We start from the raw sequence: 20,659 nt of genomic DNA, 5'->3' as shown, positions 1-20,659 counted from the left end.
ATGGACGACAACACCTTCGGGAGATGTGCAGATGGTGGTAGCCGATGACACAGTCGTACGGATGGCAACACCTTCAGGAGATGTACCGATGACAGTGGTAGCACCCTCAGGTGGAGGTGTACCGACGACAGTACTATTAGGTGGATATGTATAGGTGACTATGGCCGAAGGAGAAAATCAGAGTGTAGATGGTAGAGTGCATACAGATGAAGGGCCACTATAGGAGGAACTGGTCGTACTGGATGCTCTCATGGCAGGTGAGATGGATCAAGAGCAAGACGTGGATGCATCACTGGACAGTTGGTTGGGGAAGTTTGCCCTTGCACCCCACGCACCACCTCCACCTTTACCACGCACAATGGTAGTTGGCGAGGAGCAGATTCAGGATGAGGGAATTGGAAACATAGAGCAAACCCTGAGGAAGGGGGAGAGCAAACAAGAGAATACACATAGTATTATCAACTTAGAGGATGAGAGCTTCCAATCCGGGAACAATAGGATGATGGACACAGAATCACCACCAGGGAAGGATCCATCCGGGAGTCTTCGCATTTCATAGCTAGATGTACAGGACCCCGTCGGCTCTATTCGGCGGTTCATGACGGAGTTGCAGGGCTTTACAGAGGTAGCACAAGGCATCGCCGACCTGGCCTTACGTGTAGATGCAGGAGCCCTACCAGAAGCGAAGAAGCTTCTGGCATTTATGACCTCCAAATGCCAGGAGGAGTTCACACAACAGTTCATCCAACATGGCTGGCCAATAGCCAAGACTCCTAAGATGGTGGCAACTTGGTGAGGTACACACATCATGCACGGCCAGGGGGCACTTGGCTTCACCTTGCAGAGTATGGAAAGCTCCTACCGGGAGCTATATTTCTAGATTCAGCCTGCCCAAGCTGAATAGTGAACTGCTAAGGAAGAGATTGTTGTACTTCAGAAGGAGTTGGATAAATGTATAGAACTTGTTGTTGTGGAGAAGCAGATTAGAAATGAGCTGGAGGAGGCGGTTGCACTATAGAAGACCTATATGGCTGAACAGAGTATTCAAATGAAGACATTGGAGGTGAGGGTCTCGGTCCCGACATGTGAGGTGGAGCAGAAGGATAAGGATTTGATGGAGGCAGCTCTTATGGTGAAGAAAGCTCATGAATGCCAGCTAGTTGCCGAGAGGAACTTACGACTCCGCACGGAGCAATTGCAACAGTCCCGGCAGCACGCTTCAGCTTCTACCACCCCAGGGACGTCTTCTCATCCCTCTCAGTCTTAGTTTCAGTTTTGACCAGTTCCCATTTTGTCTTTGTCGTCTAGAAGATGACTACTTTTTGGCGGGGCTGACGTTAGGAGACAATTAGTCTAATACTTGTAGTTTGGTTAAGTTATGTTTTGTGTAATAAGACAGCTGTTGGTTCCCCTAGGGGTTAGTCGGCAGTTTTGACGGTTGGCATCTCCGCCAACCGTTGGGTGTCTTATATAGTGCAATGTAAGGAAACCCCAACAAAAATGTTGATGTACTAGCTTTTGGAATGCAATAAAAGAAAACATCTTTCTGCCATATTGTTGTGACTGTTACTTTAATTAATGTTCTAAATAGAATTGTAATTGCTGGTTAGATGTTCCTTGTGCATTTACTGTTTATTCCGTGAACTTGAACAATTGACCATAGGGAGTAAACAAACAATAACTTTGTCATGCCAAAAACACACTTGGATTCTTTGGCATATTAAGATTCCCTCTCCAGAATGCTCAACACCTCTTCAATGTGTTTGAGGTGCTCCTCCCAAGTCCTACTAAAAATCAGAATGTCATAAAAAAGTATGAGGACAAGCCTCCTCAATTGGTCTCGAAACACCCTGTTCATAAAGGACTGTGTTGATGGTGAGGTTTGAACTTCGTCAACACAAAAAAAAATACATGGAGTATATCCTATTCTCTTTTGAATAAGGAAATCTTGTATGCCATCCGACTGTCCAAAGAAGATAACCTCAAGGTTTCTAGTGTTAGGTCTTGACTGTGCTTAGGAAACTCGGTGATAATGTGATTTGCTGGTAATCACAAAGGGACTTATGCATCTGACAAGCTGGTTTGCATCCTATATGACAATCTGGTTGATGCTTTGCTTCTCAAATTGGCTAAAATAAAGAGCAAAGGGATAGGGTTTAGAGATCTAAGGACAATGATAGTAATGTCTGGTGTCGCAGGTAGACAGACTTCACATGAAACAGATTCCTACTTAGCTAGAGATAAACTCACAACACCACAAAAATAGTGCAATCTCCAAAGGAAAATAAAATATTTTCAGATCATGAACATACATTGAGTACCCAATTCTGACTCAACTCAAACATGCATCCACAATTGAACTACTAGCAATAATAGGCTTAGACTAACCATGCACAGGAATTAACAATCAGCTAATCCCCAATGATATGAACCAGAAATCAATCAAATATGCTCACACTTCACCATTAAAATCACTGAACCATTAAAATCACTGAACTTCAACTAACCTGATGAAAGAAACCATGCAAACAGGTGAAGGCAAGTGGCAAAACACCATACTTATGCTTTATTCATTTGCTTCAACTGCTATTACAACAGTTCCTGCCCAACAATAACTATTTTACTCCTAATTTGACTTGCTGTCTACTGCTACTCCTAACCCTCATTCTAACTTCTACTTTCTAACCTTCTAACAATTCTAACCCCTTACAATGCGAGAAGCACTAACCTTTTATAGATTTCACATTACAGAATTGAATACAAATGAGGGCAAGCTTCTTCATTAATAGTGCTTCATATATCTGCTCAAGATCTACTTCAAATCACCACAAACAACTCTCATACAACTTGTGCAAAATCGCCCTCAAGATGAGATTAATTAAATCTCATAAATCTGCTGACGTAAGTCTAACTTTTCTGCTGATGAAGTCTGAAATAAATAGCTCATAAAATCTTCACACATCCTTCTTGGATCTGCTTTTATTGCCTGCTTAAATCTGCCTTAAAAATTGGAATAATATTCAATGAAAACATGATTAAATGACCTCGAAAAGACTTCTTATATACTTAAGATCTGCTTCTAACTTTCCTCGTAAATCTGCTCTCAAGCTATGCATCAATTAATGTTAACATTATCTTTATATATTCTTTCTCAACTCTACATATACTTTCCTTCATGAATTTATTTGTAACATTTGCATATACATGGTCTCCTTCAAATATTCTCGCTCAAATCACAAATCTAAAACCCATCTTCTTTCCATTTTTCTGATTTCCTTATATATCTCTATGTCTCTATTAAGGGAGATGATTGTATAGAAGGGAGGTGTCGATTCACTAAAGCTGATTTGTTTTGTTAACTTTAATTTCTGCCTTCTTTAACTAAGCGCTGGCTTCTTAGTATTGTTGCCTTTATGCTAATTTTTGCCTTGAATAAATGATAATTACTATGCTCCAGATCTGCTTAAATTCAAATGATATTTCATTGAGAAACATTTCTTCATAGACTCTCCATCAATTCTGTTGATGTGTTATTTATGTACTTCGAACACAGAATAATATACTAAGTATTATATCTTCTCTTGAATAAGGAAACCTCATATGCTAAACTTAGTAATCAATAAGGCAATCCCGAGGTTTCTTTAGTCAGGTCTTGACAATGCAAATGGATATTCTTAGTGTATATTAATATGATGTGATATGCTGTATCACAAAGGGACTTAATATTCTGCAAAATAGTTGGAACTTGGAAACTAACTTTTCTCAAACAAAGAAAATATCAAAAGGGAAATGGATAGAGAATCTAATCTAATTTATACCTATGAACAATGTTGATAATGAATAGTGCTTAGATAGACAAACTCCTTAAACCAAGCTTTTGCTTTGTCATGATAACAATAACTATACAAGACTAATGCGATCTCCAAAGGTAATAAATGATTTTCATATCGTAAACATTCATCCAAATACCCAATACTGGCGCAATTCAAATGAATATCCATAATCGAACTTAGCAACAATTACAATTTGCAATCAACAAATTACAAATGGTATGAACACTAAGGAATTCATCGCATATCATCGCATTTCTCTATCAATATTAATGAACTTTAACTAACTCTAAAGAAGTAGAAACGATGCAACATGTAGAAATAACACATAAACATCCATCATATCTTCAATGAAATCATATGTTTAGTCCAACATAGTTTTGGCAACAATTTTTGATCTTCTCCTCCTACTCTACTTCTACTTGCTAAAGAGCTATTAACTATTAACCTTTACAAATGAGAAGATTGAGCCTTGTATAGAGCTCTTGATTACAGATGAATGGCCTAGATTGTTTTCAAATCAATGTCCGAGATAATTCAAGACAAACCCTAATTAGGGCTAGTTACAATTAACCCCTCTTTGACTAATAAGATCATTACACCATTTTGGAAACATGGCCTTCCTTTGAATGTGGACCAATGAGAGACGAGGGTAGGTATATTGAATTAAGTGCCCTCCATTTGTATAGTGTTGATAAATCAGGTTCATTGAACTTGGATGCCTTGGCTTGGCATCCCCTTATTAGTTAATGATGAACAGGTGCCACCTTAACATGCATATCTCTTGATACTCAACATTTCCAAGCTTGACTGATTGTGATGGTTTATATTCCCAAATTGCACCATCTTGATGAAACTATCTTGTTTCCTTGATCACATTTCACTTTTCCATCTTGGCATTCAGTAATTATCCTCTTTCTTAGACATCTCGGTATCATCTTAATGATATCTTGAATGTATCTGGCTTTGATCTTGGGATTTCCAAAGGAAATTGAAGATTGTTGTAAAATATTCCATTTTCAATGTAACTCTTGTTGCAATGTCTTGAACCTTCTCTTCAAGTGGTGAAGTTCTTTTGTTGTACTTGCTTCATCTGCTTTCTCCTTGTCATGATTTCTTCGTGCTATTAATACAATGCTGAAGTTGTGAAGTGAATATGTTGATCTCCTGCTTCACATTGTGAAGTCCTCCCATGCCATGTTTTGGATGTCTTGACTTTGTTCTTTTGTACTTTCATCTGCATGTAGTTGAGGTATCTCTCTTCACATATCATTCCTTGCATTAGGTTCTTGGGTACAGGTACGGGTACATCCATACATATATATTATATATATTTTATTTTATATAATATTATATATGTTTTTACATATTAGATTTAAAAAGTACCAAATCGAAGGATATAAAACATAAAAAGTTTCAATAACGCTAAACTAAAAATAAAAACAAAAGTTCGAAAGCGATCGAACGAAAGAGGGGGGAGGAGGAAGACGGAGTTGGAAGAGAGATAGAGGAATAGAACCTGCAGAAGTATAATTTAAAAAAAACAGAGCTTTTTCTAGTTTGCATGGGGCCGAACTGGCGGCGAACCTAGGGCTGGACCCGACTTGAACTAGACCCAACTCAAACTCGGCTCCACACCTTGTCCTGCAACCATGAATCCGGTATCTTAGGTTTTAATAATTGGAAAGTCTAAATCGTGGACATGGATATTTTTCTCATGGTGAGAAGTATATTTTTTTTTTGTGGTGGATTCTTTTCAGTTTGGTAAATGAAGTCTTTCAAAATGGTATTGTCGTGATTTTCTTGCACAATTTCTAATATTGTGGATCCTATATTTGGTGTGGCACCCCAAATCTGAGGGCTGAATTTCAATAAAATACTCACTATACTTCCTAGCGATTGTATTGGTGGTGTGACTTATTAAGGAATGATTCATTTTGCGAGTCTTCGATGACTTTTGTAGCTAGTGAATAGTAAATAAAGATTGGATCAACATATGCTCTTTGATGATTTATTGAATGGACTAGTGGTGGTAGTCAAGATTGGAAGGTTGGAATCTAGCAGAAGTCTCATTACTAGAATATTATTATCGAGGCATCACATTCTTGTTGGCAATATGTGTTGTCATTGATGTCAACCTGATGTCTAACAATATTTGTTGTCCTATGTGTGGTCTTTGATTGGTGACAAATGGTGAAATGGCATTAGAGATATGGTGATTGGTTGGAGAGAGTAATTGTTGCATTAAGTAAGATGTATACTGTCCTTGATCATATGGATTGCCAAAAATATGGGAGATCATGTTTATTTGGCTATTGGTTGCTAATTAGTATGTTATGTTGCTTGGTGCTAGGTGTTGACATTGTAATTGAATGGAGACTGTTGGAATATTGATGGATGATTGTGGATAGTGTTGACTATTATCTCAAGTATTGATATGGTGAGTTCAGGTGAATGATGGTCTTAGGATTGTTGCATATTGTGTTGACATTAACAAAGGATCTCAAGAGTGGGTTGAGCAGATGTTTCATAGCCACCCTTTCGATGTTGATATCTAACATACTACGGTGACATGCTCTATCAATTGTGTACTATGGATACTTGTTCTTGTATGATATTGATGTTGACAATTGTTCTATCAAATATGTAGTGGTGTAGAGATGTTAATGATGTTCTTGGTGTTTTGATAGTGATGAATTGAAAAGCAACGATTGCTGCATTTGTTGAGAAAGTGATGATGGAGTTGTATGCTCATGTTTGTTAGTATACAAGGAGATTGTTGGCAGTTGATTGTCAGTTATTGTCATTGTGTCTGACTGATATGAAGAGATTAATGTAAAGAACAAATGGTTATTGGTTGCAAATCGTCCATGGATCTCCACCTTCTTGGTATCTGATGTCTACACTATGTATGCTATGTTGATACAGTTGATGACGTTGACAATGTGGTCGATGGCAATGATAACATGATGAGATATTAAGATGAGGATTAGATGCTTGACAAAAGAATGAAGATATTGTACTGAATGAAAAGGTGAAGTTTTTGGGACACTTTGGTCCTTGGGAGTTTGATAAAGCAAGTTGGTGCAGAAGCATGCATTGATTTGTGTTCGGAAGAATGCTCTGCAATCCTCCACATTTGATACTATGGTCTTGTGGACTTGGATATAATGTTTATGCTCTATGTACATTTCACTCCTATCTTTCCAGGTCCTTAGTGTTGCAGCTGATATGGTTGGTGATTGCAGTTGGCTAACAATCTAGTTGTCTGTAAGAATTGGTTTGAAAAATTCTCTGCATTGATGTTTCAGGTGCTATGGTTAAGAGGACATGTTTATAACGTGTTGTGTTTCAATCCAGTTTTCAAAAGTTGTTTGCAAGCAATGATAATGTGTTCTGTGTTTGACTGGCTCTTTGGAATGAAGTGTTTAGTGTTAGTTGTGTTGTGCTAGTATGATCTTGATATAGAAAGATGAAGGAAGGATTTGAGAATGTTTTTGGTTGTTCAAGGAACATCCCAGTATGCTTTGCATGATGCTAGATGGTTTGGTTGATGGTGCATTGTGATTGGAATGTCTGTTTCAAGGTAATTGCTTTGGTTTGGTCGACAAGAGTTACTCTTCAGCCTGCAATGAATCCTAGGGTGTCTCCGCTTGCCTTGAAGAATGTATTGCATTGTTTTTGGCTCCTACTGTAAAATTCCCTACTAAGATGGATTGTAACAGAAGTAATTGCCCAATGTTCATAGGAAGTGTAATGTAAACTTCCTGATTGTCTATGACTGTAACAAATGTAATTGCCCAGTTTACACAGGAAGTGTAACATAATCTTGCTGGTTGTCCATGAGTTTAATATTGTCACACATATCGTAATCTTAATGGTTGTCTATGAGTTTAATATTAACACACATGTAATCCCACTGCAAAATTCCTCACTGAATTGTATGCAAAAAAATATATTCATAACTTAACCAGTGCCTTTTTCTATATACAAGATGCCTGTTTCACATAACATTAATTAATCATTATACAACAGAGTGTTATTAGTGCACCTTAATATGTGGTGTTGAAGACTGCACATTTATTCGATGTAGATTGTCCCTCTGTCTGCCGCTAAGACCCCAAGTTACATGTTGTATGTGCTGCTGCGTTATAGGAGGTGGTTCCTCAGTCTGTAGTTGCCCCGTCATACATTCTGACGTGTTCACCTTCCCGCACAATGATTGTGATCAAAGCGTTTCATTTGACAGTGCGAAATACCTTCCGCGTGCAGATGGAAATACCCATGAAACTCCCGCTATCGGTTTGCCTGAGGCTGCATAGACACCGTAGGGTATTTGGTTTGGGATTGTAGAAGATGCAGAGACCAGCGTCGTGTTGTCTCCCGTGACCCGGAGGCGATAATGTATGTCGTGGTTTGTTTAATGCGCCGCCACGTACTTCAGGCATAAGCCAGTATGCACTGTGAATACACTCAGAAAAATAGCCAATGAATATTACTCCTTGTTCGTAGACCAATAAGCTAGCCTGAAAACTGACGAAAGGTTACCAAATCACCGGGATGTGTGTTAACACACGCAGCCTCAGTTCTATTCTTTCCTGAATTGTTTTAATCAAAAACCCCTTCCTCTCTTCGGGTGTCACCCATCCTTTTATTGTCATCAATTAGTTGAGAATCCCGTAATAGTTAGAATTAGTTACGGTTGTAAGGAAATACATGTAAATATTAATTATTTATATAAATGAATGGGGGAATTTATATAAAATAATTAATATATTCTATACTTTCATTATTCATTTATTAGGGGGACATGACACCTACCTTGGCATGTGAGGATTCTCTTTGGGGATGTTCATTTGGAATATATGTTTTGGGCTGACTAGTGATGTGTTGCTTGGTGTATCTACATGTTACCTTGTTGCCGACCTTGGAGGATGTGTGATAGTGTGTGAATTGTTCTAAACTACTTAGAATGAAGTGAAATGATGTTTTTGGGACCTTTCTATCTTTTGGATTGGACCGCTTTCACCAATATTATATTTTGGTGGCTTCTTTGATAGGACCTATGTTTGTGCTCTGCTCTAGTCAACCTAATTGACATTTGCAATTAAGAAGATGGTATATATAGAGGATCAAATTGATGTTGATTGTGTGGATGACTGTGTGAATCAATATGTGTGTTGCGGTTACATGGTTATATAATTTACAGAAGTCAGTGATGCAAAGTTGTGACAAAGAAAGTATGTGGTGATTGCTGTGAAGTTGGTTGCTTGAGATAGAGATTCAAGGACAACTTCATACTTGAAGATTGTCGGAGGTTGTGTTGCTAAGACCTATTCATTTTTTATTCATATATCCATGTACCTTTCTTGGAGACAATGAGTCTTCTCTGTAAGTTTTGTATCTTGCCTTGAGGTATTGGGTCTTAGCGGGCAATATAGTGCATCTCAGCCTACAAGTTCTTCAAGGAGCAATTTGCTTCCTTGGCAATGAGACTAAAACAATACTGTAATCATTTCATATATTGTGAGTTGACTCTCACCGTGGTTTTTCTCTATTTGGGTTTTCCACGTAAATTTGGTGTTATCTTGTGCATGGTGATTCATTGTTCTATCTTTCATCACTGTTGATAAAAATAAGGTTAGATTGAATGTGGATTGTGAAATAAAGTTTAAGTATTTGGTCTGGACTCATTTGCTCACCCCCTCAATCCTTTAAAGTAAGTTCAACAATTGCATTAAGAATGGCATCGACAAATTAAAGATTGCTTTGATACCTATTATTGGTGTAGACAATTCATTCCTTTGCATAGTCACCTTCATTCTGGACTTGCCAACACCAGGAATAAGCTGTTGTATTGATGAGGATGTGATTGTTTGGCATGAATTTGTGTGCCTTTCTTGAGTGCAGATTATACTTAATGGTAGAAATTACATTTCCTCATTGCGTCAAGAAATATTAAGATTTCATATGGATGCTTTAGTTCTTCTCTGCTATTATTCAATGTTGTTATGCATGGGAAGCATAAGTTGCAACCTGTTTACTTTGGCCTGAGTTAATTCCCTTAAATAAATAAATATGATAGAACTGATGTTCTATGTTATGGAATAAAATTACCAATTCTAGATTAAGCAATTATGTGCCTCAATTGTTATGATTATTGGCATTTAGTCACAAAAGCATTTGTGCTCTTTCTTGTTATTAATGAATGTCAAAAGTATTTTTTTTAAGAATAAAAACACACAAATAGCAAACATGGTAAACAAGCTATTCTCCCAATAGTACAAAACTAAGATATAACAGCTAAATATTTTATCATGGCTAAAAATACAAAGGTATGTTAAGTGGGGTCTTTACAATAGGTATGTTTTGTGCCATTAAAACTCCAAATATCTTGACTTGTTGTTTTGCAACCACTAGTTAAAAAATTTAAGACAAAATGGTTATCTTGCACAAATTTCTCCAAGTGTCTTTAAGACGTACATTTACATTGAAACCACCATCAATGATTATGTACATGAGATTTATTCCATAGATCTCCATATGCATCACCATAGTTTTCCTTGCCATGTTGACAAGCAACAACATAGGTTCAGTCCCCTAGTCCCACATATTGGATGTTCTTATATTAAATCTTCATTCTCTTTTCTAGGGGATACATGAGTCATTTCCTCATCTACTCTTACCACTCCTTGTGGCAATAGCAATTGCATCCCAAAGATCTAGAATGATTTTTATGAAATTTACCATATTGATTTGTATTGTAGTCTATAGAACTACTTGTGCAATTTTTGTTTACTCTAACTTGATAATTGAAACACTTGCATGTTCACTGAAGCAATATTTTCTTTTGCCATCATAAACTCCACTTTTGCTCATGCTTAAGCAAGTCTCTCATTGAATATGTGGATCTAGGTACACAACCACCTTCTCTTGGGCTTGAGTGACTACTAATACTTCATTGTCTCTTTATGTATCAATCATGTTGATGCTCTCCTTTTGTTTTGAACAATTAGCATTATCCTGATTAGTCGGTTTGCACCATTTACAAGATAGCCTCATTTCATTTTGATTTCTATGGTAGTCCCTTGCAAAGTGTGCCCCTATTCATTACATTGTCAACATTGTATAATGGGATAAACTCAAGAGTCATATTGTATTCTATTTTGCCCACTTCTCTTGGATTTTGATAGTTGCTTGAACATGTGTTCATGTTATTTTGTAGTTTTAGTGGAGTGGACTACATCCCTTGTGTAAACCGTATTTGTTTACTCATACTTTTCATATTGCTTGTGCATTCTTTAATTGAATGCCCCATTATCTAACAAATATTATAGAACATTTTCTTGGGACAATTAGGTTTGGTGCAACTTTTTCTTTTGAATCTATACATAATAATTCTTCAAGTTCTTTGCTTGTTTCTCTGTCTACCTTCAATTTCTTCATCATTTGAAGCATGTTAGTGCCTGCACTATTCTAGATTCATTGTCATTGCTTCTATTAAAGTCACTATCTTCATTTGTTTTTCTTTTGGACCGTGAAGACATCCTATCCTCACTTTCTATGTTCATTGCTCTATCATATTCTTTTAGAAGCATATGATGAAGGTCATACACTTTCTTCTTTTTTCGTAATGAAGGAATTGATTATTTTTCTAATTTTTTGACTAATTCCTTGAACCTAAAATTATAACCTTTTATGCTTTCATGCTTACCTTGCTTCTTGTAGTTTCTACTACAATTTTATTGTCATCTCAAAGTAGCTTGAATTCCTCTTTAAAAGTCTTTCATAATTTCTCCCATTTATTTTGGAAGGTTAGTTCAATCTCCATGTACTAATCAATTGCCAACCCTCTTAAGGTGGTTGGAAATGAATGTAGCTAATATACTTTGTCATTATGGCCATTTTCTATCCTAATTATTTTATTGGTCACACAATGTATTATTAGATCTTGTAATACATCCCCTATAAACCTAGGTAGCTTCTACCTCTCTATAATAGGGCTTAATGGTGGGGTCACTATGATTTTACCTTGATATAGATTTAGTACTCGGAACTTGCTCCTTTGACAGGTTTGATTTGGAGATTCTATTGCTCCTTCGATGCTCTCAAACACTCGGGAGCCTCTACTCTTCTTGCAACTTAAACATTCTAAACACTAATTTCATTTCAAGTTTTCTTTTCCCATTCCAACCCTTTGTCTTGGAATTTATGGCTCAGTTTTCTCTTCTATTAACAATTCTTCGATGCTTTGAAAGTTTCTCTCATATGCTTACCACTCATCATTTGTTAGAAAATCCTCTAACTTTGTTTCACTCTTGGGGGATTCAGTTATTTCCTCCAGCTAAATTTGATTTGTAAGATCAATGCACACTTCTTCAGCGAATGATGTCCAGCTATCTCCACCCATTCTTCCTTTGTATGGTTGTTTGTACAGAGTTGAATGTTTTGATATCTTCACTTCTGATTATGGATTTATATTATACTCCAACTCTTGCTTCTACTTTAATTTGGGCTTCAGATTTGAATATGCATTGGTGGTGTCTCTTTGGCCACTTCTCATAGTTTTTTGCTCTATTCTCTTTGCTCCACCATCCTGATATTATCTAGTCTTTTGGCCCTAACCACGTTGTGGTCTCTTCCTACCTTTATTGGGGTTTAAGGGCATTAACATATTTAATTGGACCCAATATTTTAAGGGGATGTGCCAATGTTTACTCTTGTATTTGATAAGACTAGTGCTTGCAATAAATAATTAAAAGAACAATGCATACCCAATAGAGGAGCAAAAGTGTATTGCTATTCATACAAAGTTCTTACAGAGAAGTAGACAAAAGATGGTCGCTCAAGGATGAGATTACTTTCCCTAACCACACAAAGCCTATTTAAAAAACCCAACATTTGCCAAGTTGAATTCAATTTCAATTACTAACAATCGCCACCTAATATTTACCCAGAAGCCAACAAGTAAAGAAAACATAGTTGGATACAACCATATTAATGATACATTTCAAAAGCATTTTATGCTAACTACATTTTCTAGTTGGTTCACAAATTTGGAGTGGTGTCACTGCATGAAAAGTGAAACTAACACTTTGCCGTTATTTCCATTCCTTGGTCATGATTTCACCTCATATCACCACTCATTTAGTCATGACTTGAACTTGTCATTACCACCTTGTTTATTGTGGGTTTGGGATCAAAAGCGAAGTAAAAAAGGCAATTTTCTTTTGTTTTTAACTTTGCATGAGTTCATTAATTTTTCACCACTTAAATGGTTGTGGATTTCATATTATTTTGCCTCTTCTCATGTCATGTTTCTTTGATGGTATTGCCAATAGTAAAATGTGATTTTCTTTGCAATTTCCAAGTGTTTCTTCTTTGGCACAATTCTCCACCTAGCATGGCACTCCCATATGTGTGCCAACTTACTACATTCTTTAAACTTACTTGATCATGGTTTTAAAATAATTGCACCTCCTTTAGTAGAGTTGTTAGGACTGGTTATGCCATGTTAGAAGTGAATTAGAATCATTTGTTCAACCTTATTTCTTCCTTGGCAAAACTTCTTTGTAATATCCCCTTTTGGGATTTACCTTAATTTAGTCCTGAGACAACAATTCCAACTTAAGGTGAGAATTGTAATACATTTAGATATATAAATTTATCAAATCTGAGGACATTTCATTATAATATTTAATTTAAAATTCTAAGAATAGTTCGGAAGCTAGAGCTTATCTTGATAGCTTTCTCTGATTGGCAATGGGAGATTTGCTATGATCTTGTCTTATAAGTGCTCATAGTGATTGAGTCGCTATGTCTGATGTCATCTTTTAATCGTAAGTTCACAGTGCCTGATTTGTTCTTATTATACCATATGATGATTGAAGGAGAGGCTATGTCTCAATATGTGGCTGTGTCTGATCTTGATCATTGTGCTTCTGCGAAATGGATGGACGTTGTTCTTGCTTGCTTAATATTTCTTTACATGTGTCAAAGGCCTTGGAAAATGGTGGACACACCACCTTCTTTGGCTGTCTTAGCACTCGGCTGTGAATGAAAAATATATTCCTCCCCTTTGAGTAGACTTAAGATTTCCCTTACATATCCTGCAATGAGATTTGATGGGAGAGTTGTGTCTCCTCACAACTCTTGCACCCATTGCTTAACATCATGCCTTTACTTCTAACTAATTAGTTAGTTAAGCTAATGCAAATTGTGGTTCCTCCTTGGCAGCAATAGTGGAGAAAATAACCTCTATTTGTTAGTGGTTTTGAGACTGCTCCTTTGTCGGTGATTGTTTGAGAAGATTGTGAGATAGTGATAAGAAGTGATTCTCATGTCGTTTTATTCGTTACATGCTGCTTATTAAGAATCATATTATGAGATTGCATCTCCTTTATAAACCTTGTCCTTATATCGCATCTCCTTGTGATGAATAACCTCTAACCAATGTGGTCGGTCATCATGTCAATGTGGCTACATATTTGTCTTTGAGTCACTCTTATGGAGTCAGCCATGATAGCTTTTTTCTAATCACCATCTTTGTCTTGTGACAATATAGTGGTTGGTAGTCATACTTTGTAAATTGATTATCCCTACTTGCTATTTATCAATCCTTAATGAAAGTGCTATATTAGACAAGGGGGAACACTGCCTTAGATAGTATGTAGAAGATGTCCTCTTTGTTAAATTTTCTGCTTCAGACGTATGATCACTTCATGTTAGGAATTGCTTGTCTTACTTGCTGACCAAAGTGTATCCCTTTGACTGTAGTATACTTTGCTGAGTCTTTAATTAGGATCGTTGTACTTATATCTTGTTTGGTATTGTAGAAATCTTTATTAGTAAAGATAATACAAGGAGCTTTCTCAACTGTTTGCTGTATATCAATGTAATCTTTCCGTAACATCATGATGGTTCCTTAATATCATGCTAGTTCCCATAATATTTAATACCATGTATTAAATATCATGCTAATTCTCATGATGATTAGTTTAGATCTTTAATAAAAACTTATTTAATTGTTTATCGAATCTAGTTGTCTTCGGGTCCGGAAGGGGACATTGCATTGTCCTGGTCTATGCCTACCTTGGCATGATTTCTTGATGGTTGAGCCACTATTAAAGTGTGCTTTTACTATTTACAAAATGCATTTTTCCTTATTGTGCTTTTCTAACATGTATACCATTTGAATTGCTATTCTCTCCTAGCTTTTTTTCTTACATATTATTTGTATGAATGGAATGGTAAAGAAACTTTCTCAATCATTCCATCTCATTGTCCTTTCCTTCCAGCATTTGTTGATGCATCTTCTTCTATTTCACCTTGGAGCCTTGGAGCTTTGAAAGCTTCACTCATCATAGCTTGTCATTCCTTATCCATGAATAAACTGCACACACAATTAGTAGACAACCTAGATCATGACCTAATAACATGACAGATTGGCAAGAAGGATCACCTAGCCAATGTTGACTAACATGATGAGGATACTAACTATAAATTTGACATGAAATGCAAAGTTCGATAAGGGCACCGATTTTGGTACCAACAGTTTTTAATAAAGTCATCTAAAGTGGCTCAAGTAATTATAACTCTTGTGCCTGACAGTGTGCATGCACTCTTAGTTGTTGAGAATGAATCTACACCTTACAAATTCAGTTTAGGTTATTTGAGCTCCTTTAGCGAACACCTTTTTAATAACATGAAGCTAGTAACAATCACATTTTACAGAGAAATGCAGCACCTACAGCAGTCCTATTTCCAATTATTTCACCGAGCAATGTCATTTGGATGTGAGAGATACCAAAGCTTGTGCTTCTTCCTTTTGAGGCCTTAGACACAGGATGGATAGTGTTTGGAATAGGTGAACGAGGCATTAGATACAGTGTGGACAGCTAATATGTAAAATGATTTAAAAAAATAGAAACAAGAATTTAAAAATGTGTTTCTTAGAGTGGATTTGCCTTGGAAATGTTCGGATACCTTTAGGTTCATCACAGTTTTAGTCAAGTTTATCCAAGCCAAACCCACAGTCCTATTTGTGTGAACTAGAAGAATCCTTGTCCGAATCAGCCCAAAATCCAGACACGATATGAACTAGACACAAATGGAGGCAATTCAGGGGATGAGAATTATTAACTCAATATGCATACATACATACATACACAGATAAATAAATAATAAATATTTTAATGTAACAAGTTCCAAGTATTATAAATTAAAAATATAAAAACCAAAAAATATTAAAAGAGTTTTATGTTCTATATGACTTACGATGTTTATGTAATTGAATATGTGTATTTTTTATAATTGTTGAATTCAGCCATTTCTATCTTAGAGTCCTGAAAATTAACTACATTTGTATCTGATATTGTATCCATTTTCAACAACTTTGATTTAGAGTCTTTGTTGCATATTCTGTGTTTATTTTGGAGTGATTGGATAATTTTGTTTGATGTGCATGCACGTTACAACCGTAATAATCATCCTTTGCATATAGTGTTACCAATTATAGTTTGTTTTGTCATTTCTAGCTTGCATCTTCATTGTGTGAGTTGCAATGGTTTAGTCAGTCTTTATTTAGAGTTTTATATTGAATCTAGAGGGTAATTTAGGAATTATAGAACTTTCTTAAGCTAAGTTGCATTGTCTTTGTATTTGGATCTGCCGTATTAAAGCATTGATAATAATAAAAATATAGGTACCCTTTCCTAATCCTCTTTTTCCATTTTCTTAATTAGATTTTGTATAGACGTTTCTTGAATGAACTTAATGTTGGTTTAATCCTACAATTTGCTTCTTTCTATTTTCGTTATTTGGCTCAGAGGACAAAAGCTTCACTAGTTTAGATGGTCTGCTTCATTTTCAGTGGTGTTGCTTATTCCATTAATGTCTATTAGATTATCATTGGACTTTTCTTTTCAATCATTTAGAATAGACTTTGAAGATGCATACTCTACTTTGGGAATGAGCTGCCTTTTCCATAGTTTTTCTGCTCAAGATTAGCATGTCTTTTCAACCATTTCTTTGATAATATTTGCTAGTGTGTTTTTTTTCGTCTTCTTTAGTGATTTTTGATTAGTTCAATCCGACCTTGGGAAGTCCAGCATTTGAGGATTATCGATGTTGTTTTTCTTGGATACAATACTAGTTTGGGTAACTCTTGTGTAAGGAAAGTCACTTGCATTACCAATATCAGAACTTATAGATAATCGCTTGATACCAAAATGTAAGGAAGTATAAACAATTTCCTATGTTAACCATAGTAAATAATTTTCACCATTAGTCCTATGAGGAAAGATGTCACAATGATATTTCTAATCTATATAAATCCTAGCAGTATTCCAAAATAAACCACACATGACAAGAATGAATGAAAGAACAATCACACCACAAAGAGTGAGAGGGACATTGATATACCTTGGGAAAACCCAACATCCAAGGCACTGACTTCATTGTATTTCCAACAACAAAATAGTTACAATACAATATCAGACTCTTAAGCGTTCACAAGGAGTTCAACATTCTAATGTCCTAAACTGAAGTTTTTTCCTGATTTCCACGTTCACGGTGAACAGACGTGTAACCTTAACACCTTTTGATCACCAAATTTTTTATGTGAGTAAGGTGAGAGCATACAGTAAAAGGGGGTTCGACTGATATTACTATAAGATTCTTGTTGGCAGAAAACTGCACAACTGAAAACATGACAAACACTCTCAATCAAGTGGGAGACCATGCAAGATGCAACCTTCTTTTGCAGCAGCAGACAAGCATGGTTTCTTTCCCATGAGATTGATCCAAGAACAAATGAGAGCCATTCATCTGACTCCATGCTTCTCCAGATCTCCTCAACAAACAACTTAAGCAACAATGTGCTTACAAGAAGCTCCACTCCACTCTCAATAAGCAAGTACAAGATGATAAAGTGATGATTAACACCATCTCAAGCCTCCTACTTATAGGCAAGAGGACAACAAAGAGAAGAAAACTTACTACAAACTTCTCAAACCACCTTGTCACCGATAATTAATGCACCAAGCAAAAACAATCAATGCACAAAATATCTCCAAGATGGGTGCCCAAATTTTCCGCTAGACCCTGTAACAAGACATTCTCCAATGCAGCAATATTTCTCCTCTTTAAGCCTAGCACCCAAATTTGACTTGCAACCAATACGCAAGCATTAAATGTTCTTGACAACATTAAATTCATGTTACAATGGTCCCAAATTATTAAATGTATTTCTCCAATGAGCCTAATTTACCATGTGCCCACTAAATCAGGATCCCCCCATATGCTACTGACATTAAATACTTTTGCAATGTCACATAAAACCTCCTTTATGAAAATGTTGTCTAAGCCTAATGTGTTACTTGCCACATAAATACAGACCACAACATCATGAAATATGAAATATTTCTATATGCAAGGTGTACTCAATACAACACCTTCCCAACATCTTGGCTACATTCTAGGTTTTTCATTTCTCCCAAATCTTGTCGAGGGACCTACTGTTTGTGGCATTAATGCATATTGATCATTACTTGTCAAAGGGAACATTCAAATTAATGGAGAAGTTTTATATATATATATATATATATATATAAGCCATACCAAAGCCAGGATCTGCACCTTGGTAACACAAAAATACAATTTTGAAGTTAGTCTGATTATAACAATTAACTGAATTTACTACATTCCTAATCATCTAATTCGTATGAACAATGTCATTGGTTCCTCTAGCCCGACCCTTAATATAAATGTGCGACTCTGTGTCCATTCGTGGACTTCTATCCTTTCCTCGTTCTATCCTTTCCTCACATGGTGATTTATCAAGTATTAAGTCTCATGGGTTACTCTCAATTGCTTTGTTGTCTTTTTTTTTCTTTAGTTTTTAAATTTTAGTTACTTAGCCCAGATTCAGTTGTACGTACTTTCAAGTCCATTGACCTACTTTGGTCATTTGAGGACATTAAAGATTAAAATAATTTATTTCCTTTTGTTCTTCTATTCAACAGCTGCATTAAGTTTGTTCTTTTGGCTAAATAATCTCGTTAAGTGATTTTGTCAAACTACTTGAAAATAATTGTGGTGCCTTTATTTATGTGCATGTAGTTTCTAGTTGACCACTTCGGTTATTTGTGGATTCTAGTGTAATTCTTTCTTTAAGTTCTCCCTCTTTTTATTTAGCCTAGTGTAATCAGTAATGTGAAGCAGAAAATTTAACTACAAGTCATAATGTTTTATGCAGTTTGTCCTTGTAAAACCTTGCATCTTTATATGGATTGTTTTTATTAGTTATACGCATTCTATGCATAAATTGTATATGCACACATGCTTTTGTTTACTCGTATGTTTTGGAATAAAATTTCGTGTTTTCAATTTATTTTCATAATCCTACTTGATGGAGCGACGTATCTTTCTGAAGCGGTGTGCAACTGCAACTATCTAATTTGTGAACTCGGAGATTTGTAATTTTTGAGCATAAATGTTTGACTTGTTGAAGGGTGAACTTATGTTCTTTAGTTTTCTTTGCTGCAGGCCGCTGTGACAGATATCCAACTCTTTACAAACGGTTTTCTTACTTGCGGTGGAGATGGTGTGGTAAAGATATTCCAGCATGCAAATGAATTATCTTATAAACAAGCATAGCCATTCCAGTCACAGGCAGTTGGTAGAAGTCTGTATAATTACCTTGAGAGCTTAAATGCAAGTCATTGAGAAGAATATCTTCATGAAGATCGGCTCCAATAATCCTTAATGAGATAATATAAGTTAGCTCAATATAAGGTTTACTTTATTTCAAATTTTATTGCTTGAATCCAAGCTGATGGAAAGGAGCTGCGATCGAGCTAGTGTATGGTCAAATGCCTTCTCATTACAGGTTTTGAGTGTCGTATTCGGCATTTTCTACTGGCTCATGCTTAAGCTCTTCTGCTTAAAAGATAGGTTTTATTTCGATTATAGAGCACAATTAGGCATGTTATCTCTTCTATGGCTTGAGTAGGAAGATACAGCTTTCTGGTGCCCCATTCTTGATGTACATTATATTCCTTATGTAATCTATCAGCATTTTTGTTTAAAAATTTGAAAAAAAGAGATAACAAAAATTATTCAATGTGCTACCTGTAAGTATGGACTTCAGTCGCAATTTTAATGAAAACGGGAAGAGGATAAGGATTGTTATAAACATTGCGATGGTGGTACATATTTACCTGGACGCAGGCATAATGACTAGTGTTCTTCATTTATTGATGGGGATACTACCACAGAGAGAGATACCAGTAGCTTAAATTAGAAGCATCTCAGATAAAATGAGAAATGTGATTGTATTTCTGTGAATGGGGTAAGAGACTAATACAATAAAACGTACGGATCCAATTATTCACTGTGTGTTAACTAACGAAATCCTTGGACAAAAGCAGCATGGAGGAGCAACGCAAAACCCGACTGAAAAGGCAGCATGTGACTATTATCTACTAAAGTGGTAATTTTTCTATATACCATGGTGTTCCGGGGATGGGGCGATATATATATTCTTTCATATGTGGCGCTCTTGTGCTAATTTTGTCTCCTTCCCTAATACTTATATCCCCATTTACTCTCTTATGTGCGTCCGGAAACATTTAACCTTATCCCTGCCTTATCTGCACTATGTTTCCACATATTCACCCTATTATCAGCCCACATTTCCAAGCGGTTAATCCTTGCATGGGGAAGTGTTTCCAAATGGTGCAGCTCCAAATTCAAATTGATGACCTTCCCTTTCTACTTGTTGAGAGCTAATTTGGTAAGTTTGTGCAGTTATTTGTTCTGTCATGTAT

General features: G+C 36.1%; 1 protein-coding gene across 1 annotated transcript in view; it reads left to right on the top strand.

The window, feature by feature from the left end:
- Positions 1-20,029, top strand: part of LOC131050818 (uncharacterized) — a 221,984-nt gene extending 201,955 nt beyond the window's left edge. Inside the window, exon 16 of the mRNA XM_057985101.2 lies at positions 19,377-20,029. Within this exon, the coding sequence (XP_057841084.2) occupies positions 19,377-19,487 (111 nt within the window). The 3' untranslated portion in view covers positions 19,488-20,029. The remainder of the gene's footprint in view (positions 1-19,376) is intronic.
- The last annotated feature ends 630 nt before the right edge of the window (positions 20,030-20,659 follow it).

Source organism: Cryptomeria japonica, chromosome 4 (assembly GCF_030272615.1).
Source record: "Cryptomeria japonica chromosome 4, Sugi_1.0, whole genome shotgun sequence".
NCBI classification, from domain to species: Eukaryota; Viridiplantae; Streptophyta; class Pinopsida; order Cupressales; family Cupressaceae; genus Cryptomeria; species Cryptomeria japonica.
Note: the sequence above shows the minus strand (reverse complement) of the source record. Positions and strands in the feature narration are given on the sequence as shown.